This window comes from Polyodon spathula, chromosome 15 (assembly GCF_017654505.1).
Source record: "Polyodon spathula isolate WHYD16114869_AA chromosome 15, ASM1765450v1, whole genome shotgun sequence".
In the NCBI taxonomy this organism is placed as follows: Eukaryota; Metazoa; Chordata; class Actinopteri; order Acipenseriformes; family Polyodontidae; genus Polyodon; species Polyodon spathula.
Genome location: NC_054548.1, coordinates 22,035,156 through 22,062,075, shown reverse-complemented (window position 1 = coordinate 22,062,075; position 26,920 = coordinate 22,035,156). Strand labels below are relative to the sequence as shown.

General features: G+C 36.9%; 1 protein-coding gene across 3 annotated transcripts in view; it reads right to left on the bottom strand.

The window, feature by feature from the left end:
• LOC121327553 (syntaxin-binding protein 5-like) overlaps window positions 1-26,920 on the bottom strand; it is a 162,230-nt gene that overhangs the window by 119,757 nt on the left and 15,553 nt on the right. For all 3 annotated transcript variants that reach the window (XM_041271637.1, XM_041271639.1, XM_041271638.1), the window contains exon 2: window positions 26,509-26,606. In XM_041271637.1, the coding sequence (XP_041127571.1) occupies window positions 26,509-26,606 (98 nt within the window). The remainder of the gene's footprint in view (window positions 1-26,508; window positions 26,607-26,920) is intronic.

Sequence of the window (26,920 nt, the reverse complement as noted above, 5' to 3'; positions counted from 1 at the left end):
GTGACATTTCTCCATCTCTTTTTATCTACTTTATGGACATATATTTTAATAATGACAATAAAAAGGAAAAAAAGGAGTAAATGTAATTAATATCATGGACATCAAAATGCTTATCACAAATTGTCAGAGCCAACTGTCTTAAATAAAACCTATGGCAATCAATGTAAACACTGAAATAACTACTCAAGCAGTGAATTAGATGCACACATGCAGAGCACGTTTTTTTTCTTTCATTTTTCATTTTTCATTGGAATCACTCCTCTTCTTTATTATTTACTAGCACAGTTTTGTCTTAATACATTTTGAGTCACTTACAGTCACAACGGGCAAGACATCAGATCTGACAGATTTGATAGGTGGATGATGAAACAGTAGGTGCTTGACAGGAGCATCTATATCCAAGTCTACACAAATCATTGCTGCTTCACTGTCTCAAAAATACTATATGGGACATTAATAATATATTTTAATGCCCCATATTATATATTATATATATATATAGATATATATATATATATAGATATATATATATAATATATATATTTTTTTTTTTTTTTATTCAGTGCCTGAGACTCAACATTAAGTTAAGATAAATAATATACTGTAATTGGAATTTTGAAGCGGCAAAGAACATATTTCATTCATACATTCAAATAACAAAAATGAACTGAGAGCAACATACAATATCCCATGAAGTCCATATGCATTTTTGAATAGATTAGGCATGATTCTACTGCCACCACTATCAATTTAAATTCAGGGCAATTGTTCCTTTAACCTTATAAGAATATGTTACAAACTATCAGTGATGACATCCGATATGTTCTGCTAAAACATAATACGTTCCTGTATATTCCCAATTAATGTAATTGACATTCATTATCTTCCACTGATACCCTTGAAATTGTCTTATAGCTAATTGGATTTTTTTCATAACATTGTGGACATCATTTGCTCAGATGACTGCAACAGTGGAGAGACAGCAAGTGTGTCAGTCTGCTGCAAAGCCATTGATTCCTGTCAAAGGAAGTCACAAATGCAAGACTCAGTAGAAACATTAGCTAGAGAAGGCATCAAGACATAATCCTGCTTAAGGAAGATGTTACATCCCTGGACACCTATCCCCTCTTAGCAGATTTTAGCAATATGACACTTTAGTTGGTTAGTGAAATGTATTGTTCACACCCCTCTAACCAAGATGAACACAGAGCTAACATCAGCAAACAGTGCTGGAAGTCACACCTATCAGGGTTACCAACAGCATGTTAAACAGTGCTTGACTGTGTTTAGGATCTGGAAGTCACACCAGTCAAGGTTAACACAAGGTTACCAAACATCATGTTGAACAGTCCCTTCACCCCCATGAGGAAAGATGGCAACCTTCCTGACTTTCAGATCAAAGACTCTGCTCATCTTAAATAAAGGATTAATGACACCATATCGATGATGTATTGAACTGCAGTGCATTCATTACCTCTTGAGGAATTAGATCTCTTTAAGAGTCATTACACACTCTTGAAGAAATACACTAATACTGTTTCATTAGATTAGCAGGTCAACATTCAGTCAACAGCATATGAAAACATCAAGTCATGCAAAAGTACAGAATGTGTATGTGGAAACTATATTGAACTTTCTTTTTCTTTTCTTTAAACTTTTCCAATAGTTTGGACAAGAAGTAATCCATAAAAGTGACTATTAATTCTCAAAACTTTGTTCTTGGATTTATTTTAAGCCCTGCTGCTGCTTCCTGCGCAGATGTGTGCAGCTGGGATGTGGAATTGTAGTTTTAGTTTTATGATCTCTACTTGACCTTGAGAACTCCAGCACTGTTCTCTGCATATCAAGCACCAAACTCCAAATGTTTTTATTTTGTTTTTTGTTTTTAAAGAAGAAAATACAAGTTGTGCTTTTTTAAATGTGTTTCAAGCTGATCATGTACACTTTCTAACAAAAAGAACTATGCTGATCTCTCTAAAACACCCCAGTCAAGGTAAAAATAGAGGATACACCATGAACATTCAAAGTGTACTGCAGTGAATAACCCATGAGTCTCTGAAGGGATTGGCCAAGGACAGACAGGTGTTACTGAGAAACACTCCTCGGAAGTCACAGATGGAGTTTAGAACAACATTGGCGGCATGGAATGTCCCATCATTACACTATGTAACACAATTTTTGTTCCTGAGTAGTAAGTGTTATTTCTTAATTGCTTATGCCTCAAAAGTATAGAACATGGCTATTATTCTTCACAAACTTTGCTTTTGTGACCAGGACAGTGATATTTGAAATGTACCTATTTCCAATGAGAAAACGGTCTTTTTGTTCACATAAAGTCAGAAAAAAACAACATGAATCCAAATTAACATGTATTTATACTAAAGTAATACAAAAATTACTACAAAAGATTTAGGAGTAGTTTTTCGGGATTTACGATTATACTGTAAATCACTTTCATGAATCAGCCCCCAAATGTAGTCTCCCATCATGTTCTCGTTATACTGTCCTTGGTAGCGGCGTTCAAAGTCCAGTATACCCTGGTGGAAGTGCTCGCCTTGCTCCTCCGAGTACACTCCCATGTTCTCCTTAAATTTATCAAGATAAGCATCAAGGATATGGACTTTGAGGGACATCCTACAGCGCATGGTGCCATCATTCTTCACCAGAGTCTCAACCAGCTCTGCATAGTTTTCGGCCTTGTGATTGCCCAGGAAGCCCCAAACCACTGCGACAACGCTGTTCCAAGCAGCTTTCTCCTTACTAGTGAGCTTCTTAGGGAATTCATTGCACTCCAGGATCTTCTTTATCTGTGGTCCGACGAAGACACCGGCTTTGACCTTTGCCTCAGACAGCTTAGGGAAGAAGTCTTGAAGGTACTTGAAGGCTGCCGACTCCTTATCTAGAGCTCTGACAAATTGTTTCATAAGGCCCAATTTGATGTGCAGTGGTGGCATCAGCACCTTCCGGGGGTCCACCAGTGGCTCCCACTTGACGTTGTTCCTCCCCACAGAGAACTTGGTCCGCTGTGGCCAGTCCCGCCTGTGGTAGTGCGCCTTGGTGTCCCTGCTGTCCCAAAGGCAAAGATAGCAGGGAAACTTGGTAAAACTGCCTTGGAGACCCATCAGGAATGCTACCATTGCAGCCTATTGATGTCATCTCAGAAAAATAAAGATATGTATCCACTTAGGCAGCTGGAACTTAACTGAACTGGTGGTCTTAAAGGCCCTGTATTTATACTACTATTTATGTTACTGGAAAGTTCTAGAAAGTTCTAGAAGTTACCCCAAGTTTACTCAGCACTGAATCTATCTGGAATGTTCTGGAAAATAGGTAAATTTCAAAATATCACTGTCCTGGTCACAAAAGCAAAGTTTGTGGGGAATAATAGCCATTTTCTATACTTTTGAGGCATAAGCAATTAGGAAATAACACTTACTACCCAGGAACCAAAAAAAATAAAAAATTGTTACACTGTGTTATTTACAGCAATAAAATACATTAGACATTCTGGAAAAATAAAAACAATGTAGTGTGTACAGCCCTGAATACAGCTAAGGTCTATGAATGGCTTGTGTTACCCATGATTAAAGCAAATTTGCAGTTACTCAACTGAGTCAGTAGATGTTTTTAATTAATAATGTGCTATGTGCAGAATGGTCATTAAGCCAATGATTTAGATTTTTATTTAAAGGAAGACTCCCTGTGAAGACGCTTAGTAAAACAACCCATTAACGGAGTCTACCAATTTCAAAGCTGAAAGGAGGATGAATTTTTGAGAACCCTACACCAGGGAGCTTTTTTTTTCATGAACATCAAGGATCTCCATTAACATCAATGAGAGATAACCTGCTATGTTCCCACGGGCACTGGTTTGATATGTGCCTTGTACTGTATATTATAATAAATGTCATTTAATTGCAATGCTGTCCTCCCTAGACTTAAGTATCTGAAAAAAAAAAAAAAAACATTAAAAAACCCAACACGAAAACCCATAACTACTGATCGCCTAGCAACCATAGCACAGAGAATTGCTATTGCACATGAAAAGGGAGTTCAAGATAGAGCAGAGTTTGAAATGTATATTGATATCAATGCAGACCAAAACAATTCTGATGGTTCTTATATGAGAACTGCACAGTTTTATTTGAACTCCTATATATATTATTAACAGTAAACATTGTCAGGCACAAGAACAATGTCAGTCTTTCTATCTGACTGTATTATGAAAGGTTATTTTTCAACGATGTGTGTGTGATAGTTAATCCTTTACATACCTTTTACAATTATGACTGTATGTCAGCAGTTATAGCTGTACAAAAACAAATACAGAATTCAGCAATGAAAAGTGAGTTGTAATTTATTTATATTTTTGGATTATGAGGAAGGACATATTAAATTAATTAGTTGCATTCCAATATTGAACTGGAATAACAACAAGTTAATAAATTCTACTTAATAAAGTTTTATTTTAATTTTATTACAGCCCAGGACTACTGTGTCTCTACAATATTACAGTGAGGGTCTCCCTCTCACATCATCACAGGGCTGTCTTTGTACATTTTCTTTACAAATACTTTTCAGTGTGAATCTCTGTTATGGAATGACAGAATGCATTGCACTTCTTGCATGCCCAAACCAAATGTGAGTTGCATGAAGAGACTGTTGTGTGTCGCTGTGATGCAATCTTCACACAGTTGTCCTTAGACAGTGAGCTGATTGTAAACTTGGTATGTATGGTAATGTTATGTACAACAATATGTCGCATGTTTGAGTTTAATGAACCAAAGTGCTGCCTTATTGCTTGGGGCATAAATCCCTTCAAAATAAACACAGCAGGTTCATATAAAATGCAGCTTAAAGCTTTAGAGGTCAAGCTTGGTGCACAGAAGGCATCCTCAGGATGCTTCCTATGATAGCCTGAAAAGCCTACAAACCTTTCTGGATAATAGTGAGAGTTTACATTTAAAGCTGTCCACTGGCAACTAGTTATTTGTTTGCCTTTTCAACATTTTCTGCCATTTTGAAGAGGATGTCTTTTGACTGTGATTTAAATATCTCCAAAGTCACTTGCATTTACACTGCATGGCAGTCTTTGGGATAGTTAATAAACACAATAAGAAGGACAACACTGGGTTGTTTGGCCCAAGGAAAATCATTTCTGTTGACTACATAAATATGTTTGGAAGCATCTCACCAATAAAGTAAAAAACATTCAGTAGGTGCCATGAACTGTTACTTTGGGCAAGCGTTTAAAAAGACTGTTGTAGGTTGTGTCAATGTGGCACTAAGCACACCGTAAATATAAAAGCTTGCTTTATTTAAAGTCCTATGCTTGTACTAAGATTGGCTGTTTTGCTAAATATTTTATATTCATGCAGCTACAGGCTGATGTGCAAATATCTGTTAAGAGCTTTGTACTCAAAATGGTAGAAATACTGTAAAAGCAATAGGCAGGTATTAATGCATTAAAAAAAAAAAAAAAAAGCTGTGATCCACTTACATGCATTACACTGTCACACAAGCCAGGCATACATGATCGAAGTATGGTTTAAAAGAAATAAAAAGAAATAATAAATAATCATGATGAATGAACAGCAGCAACCTGTTAGGGATGGGTACATTTCAAATGAAGATTTTGGAAGTACGTTTAACCCAGTACAATCAATCCAATCCCATTGGCTAAAATGATGTTACATGACCATAAATATGTTTTTGCTGTTGCCCACAAATTCAGTCAATAGTCACTCAAGTAATGGTACATAGGCAAAAAGAGCTCAGTGCTCAGGTATTTAAACCCATTTTTAAATATACAAAACCACGAAATTTTTGAAACTGGGAAATAAGTGGCATCTAGTGGAGAAAGAAATTACTTGTTTACATAAATTGTGAGTCATCTCTACTATTTTAGTGCACCAAACAGCTGAAGATCCTTTGAAAACTCCCTGCAACTGATTCTATTTCAAATATATAAAAAACCCGGCAGAAGTGCATTCTTACCATGCAAATTCATCGGAGTAATCACACACATACAGCAGCACCTTAATCATTGCTGAAATAAAGGTCATTGTCGAGGTTAGCAGCTTCATTAAGATTAGAAGACTGCCCTGGCTGCCCAGAAAGATAATAATCTTACTAAAAGCTAATTCTGCACAATGACACCGAATGACAAAACATGAAAATAATATAGACATGTTACATCAACAGTAATTATCTGAATGATTAGGTTTTAAATTCCACTTCATTATTTGTGTTAATTGCTTCTCTCGCTCCATGTAGTTATTTGAATTGATCTGAAACAGTATCTTTGTCATAGAAGTGTTTGGAGTTGATGGTTCACAGATACCGCTTGTTTTCAGTACAGAAGGTCACAGACATACAGTACCAGAACACTTTGTGAGACTTCTCACAATCCACAAATCCTCTAGAGCAGGGCTTCTCAAACTCGATCCTAGGGACCCCCTGTTGCTGCTGGTTTTCATTCCAACCGAGCTCTTAATTACTAAACTAGACCCATAATTGATAGAGCGCAGCACAGGCCATATAAGCAGCGACTTTCAGAAAATGAATCAATTTGATTTTAGACTAGTAGATTATTAATGAGCTCCCCTTCATAACACTGTCTTTTGGAGCTATAGATAAGATACCATGTAATTAGTGTCCCATAAATGCAAGTGCCAGGGGAAATGACAAAAGGGTACCCATCCTGTCTAATGGTAATGCAACATAAAGGGGTCCCTAATGAGGGACTACTGCATTATTATTATTATTATTATTATTATTATTATTATTATTATTATTTTATTATTATTATTATTATTATTATTATTATTATTGTATTACTTATATATCTTTCATCCCATATGACACCTGAACTATATCATGTTTTGTGTGGATTTGTCTCTCCTTTTCCTGTCATGCCAAGGTTATAACTGGTGAGTGCAGTATATGCACAGTGTTCACCTTTGTTGCTTTCCAAAACCCCACTATCCTGTATAACCATGGCATGTTTCTCTTCTAATCTGACTGTAATAAAATGTCTGAGGTTCTTCAGGTGAGAAGTATCATAGGGGTTGATCAATGGTCACTACTAGACAGCAAACAGTTCCAGGTAATCCCCTGCCTGATATTTCTCTATGTAATTGGCTTTCTAAAGACGTGGAAGTGAAATAACAGGATTACTCCCAGCTGAGTCACTCAGCAGGTTTATCCGCTCTCTCAACCTAACCTGGATTAAAAATAAAAGCACTGTCAGTCTGCTCCATAGGATATCCCTGTGCCATATACCCTGCTGACCTTATCCAACCAATAATTAGGGTTAATTACACACAAATAGCAACTTTTGACCCCCAACGACTGTATCTACTAGAAAGACTAATGATACAAGGCAATTGGAGATGTAGTCATGTCCTTCTATTTTAGGATGCTTGTGGCCACTCTGGGTGGGTTTGAGTTCAGGTGCTGTTTCCCTAGACGTATTTCTACCTTCCAACTATACATGAGGTCAGAACCAATTTCAATCCTAGTAGTGACTCTGCAGAAGCAGCTGTTGTGATGCATAATTCACCCCCAAGTCTCTGTAAATCGCTTTGGATAAAAGCATCTGCTGAATGACTAATTAATAATGAATAATAATAACTATTAGGCCATGTGAGAAGAACTCTTTTGAATTTACTGTCATCTTCTTCTTTTTGCACACTGATTCTGAATGCTATCATATGAACTGGTTGCTTGGGTGAGTGGGAGTGAACAGTAAAGCAAAGGATCTTTACACTATCAGAATATAGCAACACTGTCTGGTGACTGTGTTGTCTAGACCAGCGTGCCCAAACTTTTGATTGTCGTGTTCCCCTATCCAAACCTATGGACTGTTTGCATACCCTTAGCATACAGGTTTATATTTGAATGTTATTTTTAACATATGCTTTCATAATACACATATAATACAAATAAACAATAGAATAGATACAATATAAATGTCTATAATAATATAATATGCATAATTTGTGCTGTAAGGTGATTGGTGGCGAGGGCACTGTATGGCATTGTCTCTGTGTATCTTTGTTCTCATTGGTACCTCTTGGAGGTTTGTAATAAATGTGCACGCCAGAACCCAAGTGTCCCGCAGATGCGTGATTGTCTTGCACTGTTTTGTTTCTGAATCTAACTAGCATCATGTGCTATTTCACACCAGAAATTGAAAGGAATTCCCAATGTTTTTTTTAAAACTTTGCCTGAGTATGGCAAGTCTTATGAAAATGTGAAAACAAAAATGAAAAATGAAACTGGTTTTAGCTATGACATTCTTCTTTATTTTACTTTTTTTAAATTTATGTTACGTATTTTCCTGGACTCACACTTGACATGGTGTCAAACTGTCCCTCACCAACAGATGCCTCATTTCCATTGGCACATGTGTACACACTCATAATGGCATGTTTCTGGTTTCAGTTGTCAGCTGACAAAATTGTTTCCGTACATTCCGAATATTGAACATAGTTCCTTTTTGCACTTACTGTGTTGTTGGTCTTGTTGGATCAAGTATATCTGTGTATGCTGCCAACACAAAAAAGGAAAGGTCTTTATGAATTGTACTGGTCCCTCGTACTATAAAAAAAGCAGCTCTCTCTACCTACAGCTCACTTGCTGTCTCATTTTTTATTGTCCTGCCCTATGCTTTCCAATGCTGATCAATGTCTGTGGAGGCAATTGCTTTCTGCACAAAATAGTCCCAGGTGGAACTATTATCAGTTGGCTCAACCCTGCTATTTCTGTACTGTGATATCAATAAAGGGACCTCACTATAACTAGTAATAAAGTGTACCAAAGGTTGCAAAAATAGTAAAGGTTTCTTATGTAGTTCTTGTATTTTGGAGCTTGTCTTAAGGATGACTTCAAATAGATCCGCTGTTTGCATACTAATGTTTGTTTATTGGCGTGACATGTAGCTAAATGAGGACAGGATGTACTGGCTTATTTTGGATGTGCAGAATATCATTCTAATCTTTTTTTTTCTTTATTATGCTAAATACACCTTAAGGAATTAGTCATCCATCATTGTATCTTTCTAAGCTTTGGAAATAAATATTTATCATGGCTGTAAGCTATCTTGAAAGAAGTTGCTCTCTAGAATGACATGATGTCTCAAAATACACTACTCACTGCCTGAATTCCACCCTAAGGTCATTCAATTAATTGCTCATACAGGTAATATGATTTAACCCTACTTTGTAATTGTCACATTGAGTTTTATTTATCTCTGACAAACATGAGGTAATTTCATATAGAGGTGAAATGCATTATTTTGATAGCTACTAACATATTGATAATGTGGCTAAGTGCAGGGTTACTGCAGTAATAAGCCTTCAAAAAAACAGTTTCCATTAAGCAAAGGGGTCAGGAAGTTGAGTCAAAGAGATGAAAGCATACTTATTGTCTAGATTTGGTCGTGTATAAAATAAACAGACCAACAATAATGGCACATCAGTTTATTCTTTATACAGAACTCAAATGGACCAGATTCTGTGAAGTGGTTTCCTTTATTTGAGGTTGTTGATACAAACCACATGTGACTGAGAAAATGGTGCCGGGGAATGTAATAGAACTATGAAAATCATGCACCCCAGTTTGATGATCTTTGACCTTGGAACACATATTGTATGCACAGGGTGGTATACATTTGTTAATTTAAAAATAACAAAACAAAAACTGAATACAGATATTTAGAAGAAAAAAAAACACACTGAAAAACATCAACTTAAAAAAAATTAATAAGATAAAAAAATGCGTGTACTATGCATGTGAAAAATCTACAAATTCAAAAAGCCTGCCATCAGGAAATGGAGTTCCTGCTGACATTTTCAGTCCATTGCGCTAACACACTTCAGTTTGTCCATGAGATATGGACATTTAGCTGTGCACCAAAGGAATTGATGACCTTGATGTAATCGGGTAGTGTCTTCCTTTAAAATCCAGGCTGTTGCTTCGGCAGATCTCAAAACCTCAGGCTTCTCAAGGGCATTTACTATCTCACCCATAAAGGAATCTAGTTGATGCTGATGCCATAAGTTTGCACACAAAATCGGTAACACTTTGGCTTAGGTATCCATTATCAGTGATTATAAACAATACCAAAAAGACAATAGCAAAAGTGTATAATAACTGTATTTTAAAAGACAAGCATCTGCATATATTTGGTAAGACAGGAATAGAAATACAAACAGACCTGAAAAGACAGAAACTATATTATAACTGATAATATGCAACCGCAAAAAAAAAAAAAAAAAAAATGGAAAAAGTGTATCATAATAGTCTTGCTTCTAATCATAGTCTATAATTCTTAATAATATAATTAATAACATGTATAGATTGTTTATAGTCACTTATAATGGACAACTAAGCTAAAGTGTAGGATCGTGTAGGATCATGTCCTGTAATACAGTGATTTTGTTGGTCAGAATTTGTGTGTATTTTTTTTTCTTTAACAGTTTGACATCTTTTTAATATCAGACTTTTCACCTTCCTCGTCCTTTTTTTTTAAGATTTCACATTTTGCAGGATTTATCCATCTATGTTGTGCATGTCCTTGAACATTATCTGCTGATGACATTGCTCATGATTTCGATTGTGTTTTATTGCCCAAGTCACGTCTGCGTTGGATGTACCCTTGCCTCTCTCACAACAGCAGCACAATTCCAATTCTGACTTTAAAGTGGCAACTGTTCTGCCAACCAACTTCTGTTCAGACTTTATCTGTGTTCAGTCAGGCATATTATGAACAGGTACTATCCATTTCCCAGTCTATGTCAAGCACCTAATAAATGAATCTGCCAAATATATGGACCACCCTCCATTGGATTTATAAAGGTTACCCAGTGGTTAAAAGATACACAAAAATAGCAAATTTTACCAAATATGACTGGCTGTAGTTTTAAATAGTTTACTATTGCACAAGGCATTTCAGAGTATAGATATAGTGAATGGTTACACAAGAAATTAGTTAACAGTAAAATTATTTATTTATTTTTTCCTGAAAATGGAAGTAGATGTACTTTCTATCTCCTGGTCTCCAGTGTTCCCTTAAGGACTTCAACTTATTATGAGAAATGGGATGGAAAGTTAGATATTAATCCCACCTACAATTAGATTAATGTCTTTATTGTACCAGAAGCCAAATCCCCTCCCATACAGTCTTCTGTATTTTCAATATTCAACATTGTTTTTCTTATTTTGCTTTATTTTATGCTTAGAAATAATATCGATTTTGTTCCTATGCAGTGAAAAAACTACAAGTACACAGCACTCTACTGTATCAAAAGTAGTCTCTGGGAATCTTAAGTGAATATGAAACCCAAATATTGTGAAGCCATATACTTTACTGCATTATTACAGGAATATGCTATGCAACAAACTTGTTCATATTTAATGAAACTAAAGAAGCAAGTTTTAAACAAATAACAAATTACATTGAGGTTTATAACTATTTGTTTAAGGGCATATAATTGCCCGCTTGCTCTATATTTTTGGATTGTTTACTGTTTTCCAGAGATTGAATTGCATCCCATAATCAATGTATCAGATTGGAATGCATTGCTGATGGAACTTAGATCTGAGACTTCCCATCTTCAATTAAAAAATGTGTTGTTTCATTATCTGAAGAAGCCCTGTGTATGTATATGATGTTGTGTAGTGTTTTAAATGTGTATTCCGTGTGTTTCATGTGATTGTAATTTGTTGATGTTGGACTTCGTTGTAAACGAGCTAATTATAGCTCATATGGCCTTTTCCCAATAAATTTAAAGAACATTAATTGTTGTAATCAGGCTCCTTTCAAAAACATATTTAAGTAATTCACATAATTGAATACAAGTGTTCACACATTCAAAACACATACAGCATCCAACATGAATTTATATTGGATACTGCTTTAAAACTTAAATCTTATGCACTTCCAACAGGGAGCCAATTGCATTTCCTTTTCACCAAAGTCAGTTGCTGTAAACAATCTCAGTGTGTTTCTCTATATAAAAAAAGGAGATCAAAGGTTAAAGACATCAAAGATACAAGTCCTGGTAAGCAGCCTGGTTGAAATGCTCTGTAATGACACTGCCATTCATTTACTATAGTTTATGGTCTCCTCCTCATGCACATGGGCTGCTTTTAGTGGTCCATTTGATAATACAATATTATATTATAACAAAGACGAATCACTCCTCTTGAAAAAAATGAAATAATGTGGTCTAGATGCAAAAGCCAATTCACCATGTTGTTAACCACTGTGACAGGATGGTCGCAGTGCTCAGGTGCGTGGTGATGTCACGGACCAGAAAGAAGCGAGGCAACACAGACAGGACGAGTGAAAAGATAAAGGTGCTGATGCGCAGTTTAATAAACAGGCAGTAAAATAAAAGGTTTGAACAAAAACACAGAACAAAACAAAATGGTGCGCTGACCAAACAAACAGACAGATAAACAAGACATGGACGAATGCTAAACACACAAGTAGAGTGCTGGCCCTCCAGCACTTGTAGCAATCATTGTTTTATTTTACTATAATTTCTCCTCTTTCTCATCCGTTCTCCACTCTCGAACACACATCCCGAGTGAGTGAAAACATGCTGCTTTAATGCAGCTGTATCAAGACTCGATTGCTAATCAATCATTCAACTGGAGTCTCGGTACAACTGCACGTGAATTAATTTTAGTGCAATTTCCCATGCTCAAATATTACATTTTACCTGCATGTGAAGTGCTGTGCAATCCTCGTGCCTAAATACAAATTTTAAATCACTCATGTTACACAGACCCATTTATATCCAGTGTACCATGACTATACACCAACATTAACACACCACCCACAACACATAACACAAAAATATGCACAGGGGTGGTGCACATCACACTACATATATAACAAATATAAAAATTGCATTGGACCTGGAGTGGTCAGAATAAAAAAGGGCCAATAATCATCAATTTTACTTGTATGGTATTAGTACTGTAATGTGAAAGTTATTTTCAGCATGGAGAATCCGCAATGAATGAATGATGATGATTGCAATTGCAGATGATTTATGAACAGTGACGGGCGCTCAGGGCCCAGTGACTGTGGTGGGCACTCAGGGTTCGTGGGTGCCCGACGGTTACCTGTGCAAGGCCGGCTGGTAATACACGAGAACAGTTGCATGCACACCAGCGCCGCCGATAGGAAGTGGCTATGAGCCACCTCCCCCGAAAAAGATGAGGCCGCCAAACCATGAATGGAGAATAATACTAAATAATTAACAAACTCCACAATGGCGAGATACATTTGTATTTATGCCTCGTCTGTGGGTGCCCGACAGCTACTTGCTTGATGCCAGCTGGAAAAATATGAACAGATACATGCGTCCCAATGCCGCATATAGGAAGTGGCTATGGCCACCCCCCCAAAAAAGACAAGGCCGCCAAACCATGAATGAATAAAAATAATTAACACACTCCACAGAGGCGCCCTGCTACCTATCCCTCAAATATTGAATTTAATGAAAATCACCAGCTGAGACATGGCCCAGCCCCCAGAGCATGACTGGACTTGTTGATGACGTATTGGTTAGAGGTGGATTCTCCTTTGCAGAAAAGCAACCAAGTTTACAATTCTAATTTAATTTAAACCAAAATAAGTTAATTTCTTTAAGCAGTAATAAAATAGTTAATAAATCTAATTAAAAGGTAGTTTACTGAGTAAGAACAAAAATAGTAAATACAAAAAAAAAAAAAAACTAATCTTTGAGTGAAGCAGTTGTTTCTCCATCTCTCATCAAAGTTCCACGTCTGTGTACTGCAGAATCTGCACAGGGACGTACAAACTTGTTGTGTCAGCATGTTGTTCAATTTAACAATGTGCTCAAGTTTTGTAAACTAGGCTTTGCAGTCTTTGCTCTAGGCAGGTAGAAAGTCGCAGGTGTGTCACACAGGGGCTATATTCCAGAAAAGGTCAAAGCTGAGTCTACAAATCCACCCTTTTTTACTGCAATTAACCACACAGTCAAGTATGACTCAGAACAATTGTATTTTACTGTGACCATAATGCTTATTACGCAACTGTTAAAAAAATAAACTGTATCAATCTTGCTAATGACATTTTAGTTAAGAGGGGATATCGTAATATTGAGTCTGTGTGTCAGATTTAGAGTTACATAATTTATCACATTATGTACACTCTTTCAACATTTGACTATAATTCCAGCCACCATAAGTGAGTACAGTATGTTTCACTGATTAAAAAAACAAAAACAAATCCCTTTGTTACATATTCCTCCATGCACAGGATAAGCCTAATTTATGTTAGAGTAGGTTGTAACAGATCAACAGTAAACAGTAAGCTGTTTCAATGAAAGGCAATAGCTAACATGTTTAATATCACATTCAGAGGTCTTTCCTCAGTAAATCTCGTCATTCCTCCAGATCTCACCAGCAAGATTGAAAGCAACACACATCTGCCATATCCAAACAAAAAGAAAATCATCTGAAGTGTGTTGAATGCTTTAAGTTTCCTTTAATGTTTGTACCAATCTCTCCTAATATAAAATAACTGCTCAATAAGAAGGACATGCAGGGATCAGGCTATATCACTGTAAACTGGCCATGGGAGAGAGCAACTACCACATTGCCTCCATTCCAAGACAGTGCCAGGCAGGAATTAAAAGCAACTGAACCCTTTAAAGTCTGTACTAGATAAGGTATGAAACAGTTTTCAATTTTAAAAGGTAATTTATTTTTAATTAATGTTATATTTACCATCAACGAATGGTTGAACTGCTGCAATTGAAGCCTTCAAACATTTCAATATACCGCAGATCAACAATAAAATCAAATCTAGGCAATTAGAATTATATATTAGATTATATTTGTAAAATTTTTTAAAAAGCATAATCACTATCGACGGATATATATCTCTAATATATATAATATATATATATATATATATATATATATATATATATATATATATATGTGTACACATTGATAGCATAACTACTGTGAGCAAAATTAAACATTTCATTTAATTTGAAATTTAAATGAAGTCCAGATTTATAGTTAAAGAAATTAGTAAGTGTGAGTAAAATCAAACTCTAAATGTGAGAGAGATACCTCTTGTTTTCCAGACCCTAAAATTCAGACATTTACAGGCATTAAAACTTTATACTGCACATCATCGAATTTTCAAACCTGGTTGTATTCCAATTCTATCCTGAATCTCTGATGCCTGCATGCCAATATTATACCATTCATTAATGAAACTACTAATAGAGGTAATAAATCAAAACATTACTGCTTTTAATATCTATAGATGCAATCATGCATGTGCTAGTCCCCATGGACTCATGAATTACACTATGTAACACAATTTTTGTTCCTGGGTAGTAAGTGTTATTTCCTAATTGCTTATGCCTCAAAAGTATAGAAAATGGCTATTATTCCCCACACACTTTGCTTTTGTGACTAGGACACTGATATTTTGAAATTTACCTATTTCCACTGAGAAAACGGGTGAATGTTTCTTTTCGTTCACATAGTCAGAAAAAAACATATGAATCCAAATTAACATGTATTTATACTAAAGTAATACAAAAATGACTACAAAAGATTTAGAAGCGAGTAATTTTTCGAGATTTACGATTATACTGTAAATCACTTTCACAAATCAGCCCCCAAATGTAATCTCCCATCATGTTCTCATTATAGTGTCCTTGGTAGCGATGTTCAAAGTCCAGTATATCCTGGTGGAAGCGCTCACCTTGCTCCTCGCCTTGGTACTTGAAGGCTGCCGACTCCTTATCTAGAGCTCTGACAAATTGTTTCATAAGGCCCAATTTGATGTGCAGTGGTGGCATCAGCACCTTCCGGGGGTCCACCTGTGGCTCCCACTTGACGTTGTTCCTCCCCACAGAAAGATTGGTCCGCTGTGGCCATTCCCGCCTGTGGTAGTGCACCTTGGTGACCTTGCTGTCCCAAAGGCAAATATAGCAGGGAAACTTGGTAAAACTGCCTTGGAGACCCATCAGGAATGCCACCATTGCAGCCTCTTGATGCCATCTCAGAAAAATGCAGATATGTATCCACTTAGGCAGCTGGAACTAAACTGAAATGGTGGTCTTAAGGCCCTTGTATTTATACTACTATTTATATTACTGGAAAGTTCTAGAAGTTACTCCAAGTTTACTCAGCACTGAATCTATCTGGAATGTTCTGGAAAATAGGTCAATTTCAAAATATCACTGTCCTGGTCACAAAAGCAAAGTTTGTGGGGAATAATAGCCATTTTCTATACTTTTGAGGCATAAGCAATTAGGAAATAACACTTACTACCCAGGAACCAAAAAAAAAAAAATTGTTACACGGTGTTATCACATGAAAGTGCCAGCAGTGTTCTATAGAACCTGAGCAATATTGTAACTGCTTACAGCAAATAACCAAAAAAAAAAAAGCTGTTAATTAACAGATTGTTCGAGGAAGTCAAGAATCACTTATTTACATACAAAGTCTAGGTATGATCTGTTTACCCAAACAATTGTGTCTAGAGGTTTCTAATTTAAGGACATATTTAGAAGACGCAGTTTAGAATATATATATATATATATATATATATATATATATATATATATATATATATATATATATATATATACACACACACACACACACACACACACACAGATTTTATACATAAAATCATAATTGGATAAGTCTCCACCCCCCACCCTAAGTTAATACTTGGTGGAAGCACCTCTGGCAGCAATAGGATAGGTCTCTACCAACTTTGCACACCTAGATTTGACAATATTTGACTATTCTTTACAAAACTGTTTAAGCTCTGTCCAGTTCATTGGGGAGCATTGATGGACAGCAATATTCAAGTCATGCCACATATTTTCGATTGGATTTAGGTCGGGGCTCTGACTGGGCCACTCAAGGACATTTACCTTTTTGTTCCGTAGCCACTCCAGTGTAGCTTTGTCTGTGTGCTTTGGGTCGTTGTCATGCTGAAAGCTGAACTTCTGTCCCAGTTTCAGCTTTCTTGCTGAAGGCAGCAGGTTTTCCTCAAGGACTTCTCTATACTTTGCTCCATTCATTTTTCCTTCTATCCTGACAAGTGCCCCAGTCCCTGCCGATGAGAAACATCCTGATAACATGACGCTGCCATCACCATGCTTCACAGTACAACATAACGCTTTGCATTTAGGCCAAAAAGTTCCTTTTATAGTTTCGTCAGACCACAAAACTTTTAGCCACATGGCTACAGAATCTCCCGAGTGTTTTTTAGCATACTTCAAATGGATTCAAGGTGGGCTTGCCACCCTACCATACAGGCCATATTTGTGGAGTGCTTGGGATATTGTTGTCACATGTATAATTTGACCAGTCTTGGCCATAAAAGCCTGTAGCTCTTGCAAAGTTGCCGTTGGCCTCTTGGTAGCCTCTTTGATCAGTCTCCTTCTTCCTCTTTCATCCAGTTTCTAAGGAAGGCCTGATCTAGGCAGGGTCTTGGTGGTGCCATACACCTTCCACTTCTTAGTAATCGTCTTGACCATGCTCCAAGGTATATTCAAGGCTTTCAACAATTTTGTCCCAGAGTTCTTTCGAAAGCGCCTTGGTGCTCATGGTTGAGTCTTTGTTTTGAAACACACTTCTCAGCAGAGGGAACCCACAGGAACTGCTGAATTTATCTTGAAATCATGTGAATCACTACAATTTAACACAGGTGGAGGCCACTTTGGTGTATGATTTTGAAGGCGATTGGTGACACCTGAGCTAATTTAAGATTGTTATTACAAGGGGGGTGGACACTTATCCAACCAAGCTATTTCAGTTTTTATTTAACTAATTTTCTACAAATTTCAAGAATATGAGATAGAGAGAGATAGAGAGAGAGAGAGAGGAGAGAGAGAGAGAGAGAGAGAGCTCCAAATCATTCTGTTGTAATCATTTAATCAGTTCCCAGTATTTGCTATAGACCAATAAAACAGGCAACACAAGTGGATCCACACATGGAGAAATTGATGTATAGGGGCACTGTCATATCATATCTATTTGATTCCACAATGGTTTGTATCTTTGGGATAATATTAACAAAAACAAAAAAGATATATCATTATGAATTATTTATGTTAAATAAATAATAACATTATGGAAGTAATGTTCGTATAGCTCCCCCTACAGTATAAGGTCAACCATGTTATACCTTTATACCTTTAAAGTCTGTTTCAAAGCTGTTTTCAAAACGGCCAATCTAGTGCTCTGATAGTTTAAGGATTATTGCCCACATTGTCAAGCAGATAACAGTAATAACGACGCATTATGTGGTATTGTGACAGAAATACAAAGATTCTTGGTAGCAAATCTCCCTCTCGACCTGTGAGGGTGCTAAGCAGCAAGAACAGAGTTCCTTGGATGGGCTGGTCTGACAGTTCGTTACCAGGGTTCAAGGGAAGTCAGCCAGCTAGAAAGGGGGTGGAACTCAGTTGCATTAATGCATTGACCTGGAAAGGAAATGACGTGGCAGTCGCAGATTGGAGGGGAGGCTGAACTCGTTTAACAATGTGTGACGGCATAAAAGGAGACAGAGACCCAATCTTTTCCTTCGCTTTGGTTTGTGCTTTTAACCTGAAAGGACCATGAGAGACCACACGAAATACATGTATTGTGAATGTCTTGTTTGTTCATATTAGATGGCTAACACGCTCCGGAGCTGTTGCCAAGGGCTGGCACAAAAGCTGGAATAGCACTGCATTACCATCACTGATAAACTTGTATCATCAACCACAAGCACTACTGCACTCATCTCGGACTGTTGACAGTGTTAGTATATTGTAGAACGGATACAGTGTGTTTATTATTTGGGACTGCAACCCCGTTGTTATTTACTCCGTACAATACACATTGTTGTGTATTGCCGGGGGATTATTATTTGGTCACCAGACCTGGATATAAAAATAATAAAACCATTTCCAAACTGGATTATAAACACCTGTGTCTTATTCATTAACGCACTGCACCACTCCTGCACCTGTATGCAGTATAAGCACTTTGCCACAGGGATGGAAAAGCCAGAGTACTTCTTGATATGTTTTTTTTTTTTTTTTTTTTTTTCCTGCAGTGATTTAGAAAACAGATCTCAAACCCCAGTATACCAGAGCTGCCATTTTAAAAATAGCTTTGAAACAGACATTAAAATTTAAGTGTAAAAAGTTATCAGGTTGTTAACAATGAAAAAAAGTTACAGGTACATTATTTAAGCAGTTGTCCACGTGGGGAAGTGGTATAACACACACATATATATATATATATATATATATATATATATATATATATATATATATATATATATATATATATATTTATTTATTTTTTTACAGACCCTCACTACTCTTTTTAATCTCTTAAATATGGTTAGTCATGTGCAGTTAGGCGAGTCTCATTTTTAAAGGTAATGATATGATCTGTTAAAGATATGCAAGATATGCCAGATTGTGCTTTGTGTTGTTATTTTGACATGTAGATTTCGTGGTCACAATCCACAATCATCAGAAAATTAAACAGCTTTGTCACTACAGACAGACATAAAAGCACCCCCTTATAGAAGCTCGGTAGGTTTATTTTATAGCAGCTGAATATAGCAGCACTAGGAAATATATAACTGGAGATCAGGGGTTATTTTTAGTATGTTGACTGCTCTTAGAAATCTCCTCCTGCTAATATGGGGATGGATGGGGTGTGTAGTAAAGAAGCACATGATTAGGATATTAGCTGGAAGGGGACTAGGCGCTGCAGTGCAGCCTGTGCGTGACGTGATTGCAAATAGCCGGCACACAGAGAGAAAGAAATGGCAGGAAAGGCAGGGCTGCAACACTCCACCCTGTGCACTGCAGATACAAGCCTAATTAAATCACAGCAGCACCCTATTGCAAGGCTATTGGGTATAGAGCTATACAAAAAAAAAAAAAAAAAAAAAGCCGCTCCAGTAACCAAGCATATGCTTAGTGTCATATTTACACATCTTGTTAATAAAACATTGATTCAATGTTATTAACTCTTTAAATACCACACTCAGTACAGACTTATTCTTTGGCAACAAATAAAGAAAAATTGGATACAGAAACTATATTTTCCCTTGATTAGGTTTATACCATTCCTATTTTATTGTAACAACACAGATAAATGCATAGCCTAATTTAAAGCTCACATTTCTCCTATTAATTAACCCAGAAAGTGTGCATAAACAAAAATCAATCTCTTTTATATAACGCCTTTCATAGTGGACCACCATAAAAAAGCGCTTTACAAGATGCAGTAACAAGAAAATCCATAAAGAGAAATGTATAATACATGCTATACGGTTAAAAAATAAAAAAAAAGAATAAAAGCATAATGCATTAAATATACATGATAGCAGCATAATACATGAAATAGTAGCCGCAACACAGCAGCTAATAGCAGATATTAGGCTTAAAAAATATGGAAAGCAAGAGAGAACAGGTGGGTCTAGAGAGTTGATTAAAGCGAGCAACGGTGGGAGCATGACGCACCAAAGCTGGGAGAGAGTTCCACAGAGTCGGAGCCATGAAGCTAAACGGGAGTTCTCCATTGTGGTGCACTTTTGCTTGGGGATAACAAGCAGGCCAGAGTCGGAGGACCTTAGCTTGCGGGCAGGGGCATAGTGGGTCAGCAGGTTGAGGAGGTACTCTGGGCCTGTGTGATGAAAGGCATTGTAGGTGGGTAGGAGAGATTTGAAAATAATCCTGAACTTTACAAGTAGCCAGTGTAGCTGGGTAAGACGGGGCGACAGTGTGATGTGATCACGTTTTTTGCATCTGGTAAGGATTCTTAACTAGCTGCAGTCCGTGTATGGTGCGTACCGAGAAACCACCATATAGAGAGTTGCAGTAGTCGAGTTGAGAGGTGACAAATGCATGACAAAGTATCCCCATCTGGGAGGGAAAGGTAGGGACGGACTTTGAAGATGTTTCGAAGATGGTAGAAGGAAGATTTGACCATGGAGGAGATGTGGGCATCAAAGGAGAAGTACACCAAGGCTTCATACTGTGGGGGAAGGCAGCAACAGACAGTTTCTGAGGTTAAGGTCAGCTATACTTAGATTCTTAACGGTAGAAGGACCGGAGACATACTCATACATAAAAGCCCTGCAGCTGTCTTTCTGGTGGCTGTATTCAAAACACTGTAAATAGTATAATGAAAGGAGAAACAGTCAGATCTAATTCTTTTTTTTTTTGTTTTGTTTTTTTATTGAATGTGCCACAAACATCTGAACAACCGAATATATATATATATATATATATATATATATATATATATATATATATATATATATATATATATATATATATGCCTATAGTAAGTATTCACCCCATTGGGCGTTTTCACAGTTTGTTATGTTACAACCTGAAATCTTGATGCATTTAAATGGGATTTTTTTTTTTTTCCACTTTGATTTACACAACCTACTTCACACTTTGAAGAGGCAATAGAATTTTATTGTGAAACAGTTAATGAAAAAAAAAAAAAAACTGAAATGTCTTGGTTAGATAAGTATCCACCCCACTGAGTAAATACTTGGTAGAACCACCTTTGGCAGCAATTACAGGTATCTCTACCAGATAAGTCTACCTGGTAGAGACTCAACCAGGTTTGTACATCTGGATCGTGCAATATTTGCTCATTCTTTTTGGTAAAATTGCTCAAGCTTTGTCAAGATGGATGGGGATCATTGGTGAACATCAATCTTCATTTCTTGCCACAGATTCTCAATCGGATTCAAGACAGGGCTTTGACTGGGCCACTGTAGGACATGCACTTTCTTGGTTTTAAGCCACTCCAGTGTCACTGTCCTGCTGAATGGTGAATCTCCGTCTCAGTTTTAGGTGTTTTGCAGACTGAAGCAGGTTTTGCTCAAGGATTTGCCTGTATTTAGCTCCATCCGTTTGCCCTCTACCCTGACAACCTTTGCTCTGCTATATTGGAGATAGAGCTGGAGTACTACAGAAAAAGAACATGAGATGAATAAAAAATGAAATACAAAAAAGAATAGGAATAGAGGAGAGGGGAGGAGAGAGAGAAAATGTGATATAGGACTATATCACCCAGAATGCCTTGGCATTTAAGTAGAACGAGTATGGGAAACACCTGTCTCTAATACAATAAGGGAAACCTGTCTGTAGTTAGGCAGGCAGGTGTATTAAAACAGGTTGTCTGTGTGAAGGCAAAGATTTGTGTGGAGAGACCTATTTGGAAACAGTCTGTGTATAAATTATGTGGGCAAAGGTACTTTGTATATTTAGAAGTGTTTTGCATGAAACTTTGTTTTGTAAATTAATAAGAGTGTACAGAAGTACTTTAAACTGCAGTTTCTGAGTTTGCCAGTCACATTACCATATATGGTGAAAAGGTTGGGATAGTGCCCCCCATTGACCCAGCTGGGAACTGAAAAAAATAAATAAATACAAGAAAATGGCAAACCGAGCTAAGGCAACTGCACCTTGTGGGCTGACCAAAGTTTTCAGGGACTGGGTATATCAGTACTAAGAACTCCTTGCAGAAACTGAGAACTCCAGAATCAGAGTTGCCTGTGTTGGAATTGGAGTTGCGCGAGCCAGAACCAGAGTCGTCTCTGTTGGAATCAGTTGCCTGCGTCAGAACCAGACTTGCTGTGTGCAGAGCCAGGGAGATGGGAGCTGCTACTGTGTGCACACCCATAGGTAGAAGCTTTGCTGCTGTCCCCAGTTCCAGAGAAAAACGCCGCCATCTCCAGAGCATGGAAAAAAAAAAAAAAAGTCACTGTTGTCTCCAGATACAGATGGGGAGAAGCCATCTGGGGACCTGGGTCAATGCATCAGGGGCTTATAGTGCTGCCAGTGCTGGGGTGTCCTGTGTTGCTGCCAGCACTACCACTGCTGGAGTACCCTGTATTGTTGTCAGCATCGCCAACAGCAAGTCTGGGGCTCATGCCACTGCAAGAGCTATCCTCAGGAGAGGAGCCCCATGAAGACAAAGGGAACACTGGGTTTAGGGGGTATGCTAAGGGTTACAAGGGCACCTCCTTATAGAAGCCCAGTAGAATGCACAGAGCTAATGTTAGGGTCACCTCTCTCACTCATCCAGAATGGCCAGATGTTGTACACATGGGGGGGGGGGATCTGTGGTAGAGTAGGTGTTCCCAACTCTAATTTGGAGGCTTTAGGAACCTGGGGGTTAGGAAACAACCACTCCATATTTGTAAAGGTGGCTCCAAGAGGCAGCCATCTTGGGAAAGAAATATTAATCGAGACATGTGTGCACACTAAGCCCCTGCATAAAGGGAAGAGAAACCCCATGGACAAGGGAGAGCGAGGCTAAGGCCTACGAGCACATGGAGAAAGAAGGCCTGCATGCATTGTTAGTATTATAGCAGTTGTGTTTATAAACGATTGACTTGCATTATACTTGGTTGTACTTTTATGCAGAGCAGAAGCAGGAATGAGAGATTGTGTACTGCAGCTTATGATTTATAGTACTGAAATACATATTTAAAATAGAATTTATTTGTTGGCTCTATTGTTTTACATAGAATGGGAAGTCACAAGCATTGATTATTCAAATGAAAAAGAACTAAATTTCAAACCTTATGAATAGTGGCTATAGCTGTTTTAATGCATTAAGGTGAACAAGAAATTCTCTTTAATGGCTGTCCTAATCCAACCTACCTAAAACAATCACAGGCTTAAAAAAAAAATACTAAGAAATGTAATAAATTCAATTACAAGTGTTTCTCAATGTTTCCTATAAATGGCAGAGTTTCATAAGTGTAGTATGCCATTTCTTTGTTCTAGCATTGTAATGGATGTTTTTAGAAAACAGTGTGCCAGTTAAAACTGCAAAATATGGATTTGTTAAAATAAATATTCAGTTAATGATTTAATACAAATGTACACAGTGCAATAACAAATGCATGCAAAGACATACAGTACAATTCTTCAGTTTGTAAAAGTGACTTTAGAAAAAAAAAAAAAAAAAAAAAACATACAGCTGGTGTGTTGACATAGGGCAATGCCCTTTCAGAGCTTGTGTTACGCTTGTCCCGGGTGGCCTGTGTTGAGCTGCCTCTAATAGTGAGAAGTTGTACATTTATAGGTAGTTATATTTGATTAAACCTTAGTATTAAACCAACGAGTACTCTCAGAATGATGGCTAAAAGGAACCAGTTAAACCTTGATGGGTCGGCAAGAGCCAACACACGTATTGTCATTTTGAATACCACCGATTATCTATTTTGTACAAAACAAAGTGGCAAAATGTAAGAATAAAAGCTTAACAGCTTTTTTCTGCTCTGTGCTGGTGGAGTAATATGACTTTTAAACTATCTTGAAATGGTTTTCAATTGCTAGCAAGTCAAAGTGGTTGACCAGACATGTTAAATGTAACTAACCAGCTCAGATTTGACACCGACTGAATTGCTTCAATTGTACTCATCTTGAAATGGGAATAACTGATGCAGAATATCAAGAACAAACATGAAATCAAAATATTGTTTTTCTTGCATTGTAAAAAATAAATTAAAAAATCAAAGCTTGGTTTTACCACTTACATACATTTTTCAAAAGCATCATAAATACTGTATATCAAACAAAAGAATACTGCCTTCCAGTTTCACTTACAAATAAGTAACATTGTTAGAATTGTAACACTATTGTACTTCACCACAGTTCATTGCCCCTTAAAAAGCAGGACACAAATAGAAGTTCCAGCACTTGCACACACTTAACAAAATAAACAACAAACACCTAGTTCTTAGGAGCTCTGACTAACACACAACACAGAACAGGAATAAACAGGACAGCTAAGCTGTTTACCTGTTAAAACAAAAAAAACAAAACAAAAAAAAAAAAAATCAACCAACACCCTTTACACAGTACCTTTTTTCTTTCAAAACAGTTGAAAACACCATCAACCAGGGCCTCCACACAACAGCAGCCCTGAGCACACTGACTGCTTTCTTTAAATACCCTTCACTTGGCTTTAATTTACAATGATCACCTCTGACCCTCCCCCTGCTATCATACAGAATGAATTACTATTGTTATTGCTATACAAATTATTGCAAACTGATTAAATCTGACTCACACGCTTGTTGCGTCTTTTTCATAAAATAATGTCAGGGTTTGTATAATACTTTAGCAAACTTATCAAAGAAGACTAGCCCAAATATAAAAACAAAATACATTGTGTAGAAACACCAAGCAGTGTTTACAAACTGCTAAACCAGTTTACAATTGTCTAAATTAAATGTATTAAAAAAAAATGTAACAAATACAAATGTAATTTAAAATATTATTATAGATTATAATTAACCAAATGTACAGTATGGTAGCATGTCACACTTGATCTACCTGCCATGTCACAATTCTGTGACATTGTCAATGATAATCTTTTTTATTCATTCTTTTTTTTTTTTTTTTTACAGCTGTTTGCGAGGTGGGTGAAATGAATCAGTGACAAGAAATGTTGACTCAAATAATACTTTCATGGTAGTTTGTTGCAAGCTAACGGATAGCATCTTGCATAACACGATTGACATAACACGATTTCCAGCTTATTGCAGCATTTAATTTGAGCAGCGAGTAAACACAGGCTATAAACTAGAAATATATCGAGGGTCAGTTAGTGCTTTAATTTGGCTTTATATATAGATGCGTTTTTTTTTTAATGTATTTTTATTGTAAACCAAACCAAAACCAAAAGAAGAAAACAACATACAATAGATTGTGACTTGATAAAATGAAAACACCTACATAAAAAGGAAAACAGTACATAGGGCCCTATATATTTACAATGTAATTACTGTGGTCACCCCTGTTATGACACAGTAATTAATGTCAATTAGTGCTGAACTCCTTTGCAAAAATCTACTGTATTGAGTAGTCAATAGAAGACAAACACAGAAAGATCTGTGTCTTTTTTTTATCATGGCAAATACTTTAAAAAGCAAATTAGAAAACAAGAAATACCAGGCATGCCATAAATCCTAAGCTATTTTATGTCATACACATCCTGTTTTCCTTTAACTGCTTTGCCTGTTTTTTTTGTTTTTTTTGTTTTTTTTTTAGAGCATCACAAAAAACACTTCATGGCTTTGCAGATAGATAGGTCTGAATCACTTGCTAGAATCCTATTCTCCTCTGTTTTATACAATTTTCAGCTATGAATGTTAAGTTGCCAGCCTTGCCAGTGATGAATTACAAGTACTTAACATCCCCAAAACCTAAATTCACGCCTCTCAGGTTGCATTAAGATAAACGTCAGGTAAAATGAAAAAAGGTGGTACTCTTGTCTCTAAAGAGCTGTGTCTATGAGAGAAAAAAAACAAAACTTTTTTAGGATATGTACAATTCTTACCTTGAGAGGAAATCCAACCTTTCGGATTAATTCTGGTTGCTTTAGCAGGCCATTCTGAAAATATCAAATAATGTGAAAGGATACATTCGCACACCTCCTGTTCTCGTTCCAATGGCCACGATTTTTTGCACTGGGTCGAAAGCCAAGGCAGTGGGCTGATATGGGAAGCCATGACGTACCATCTGAAACAAAATGGAAATTCATATTTTGAATTCACCACACACAAACTGCTGGCTTTAACTTCAAACTGAGGCATTGATTCTACCCATCTCTTGTTCTCAATAAGTTAAAATGCATAAATAAAAGTGAAAAAATGGCAAATTAAGCAAATGCTGGGCTGTGCTCAACTATGTACATATTTGGGAATGTTTAAAGAATGAATTCAGCACAAAACTACCGTTAGTTAACAAACGTCCTAGTTTGGCCGGGACAGTCCCAGTTTGGCCAGGGCATTTCCAGTTTTGCCGGGACAGTCCCAGTTTCAGAAAGGCTATCC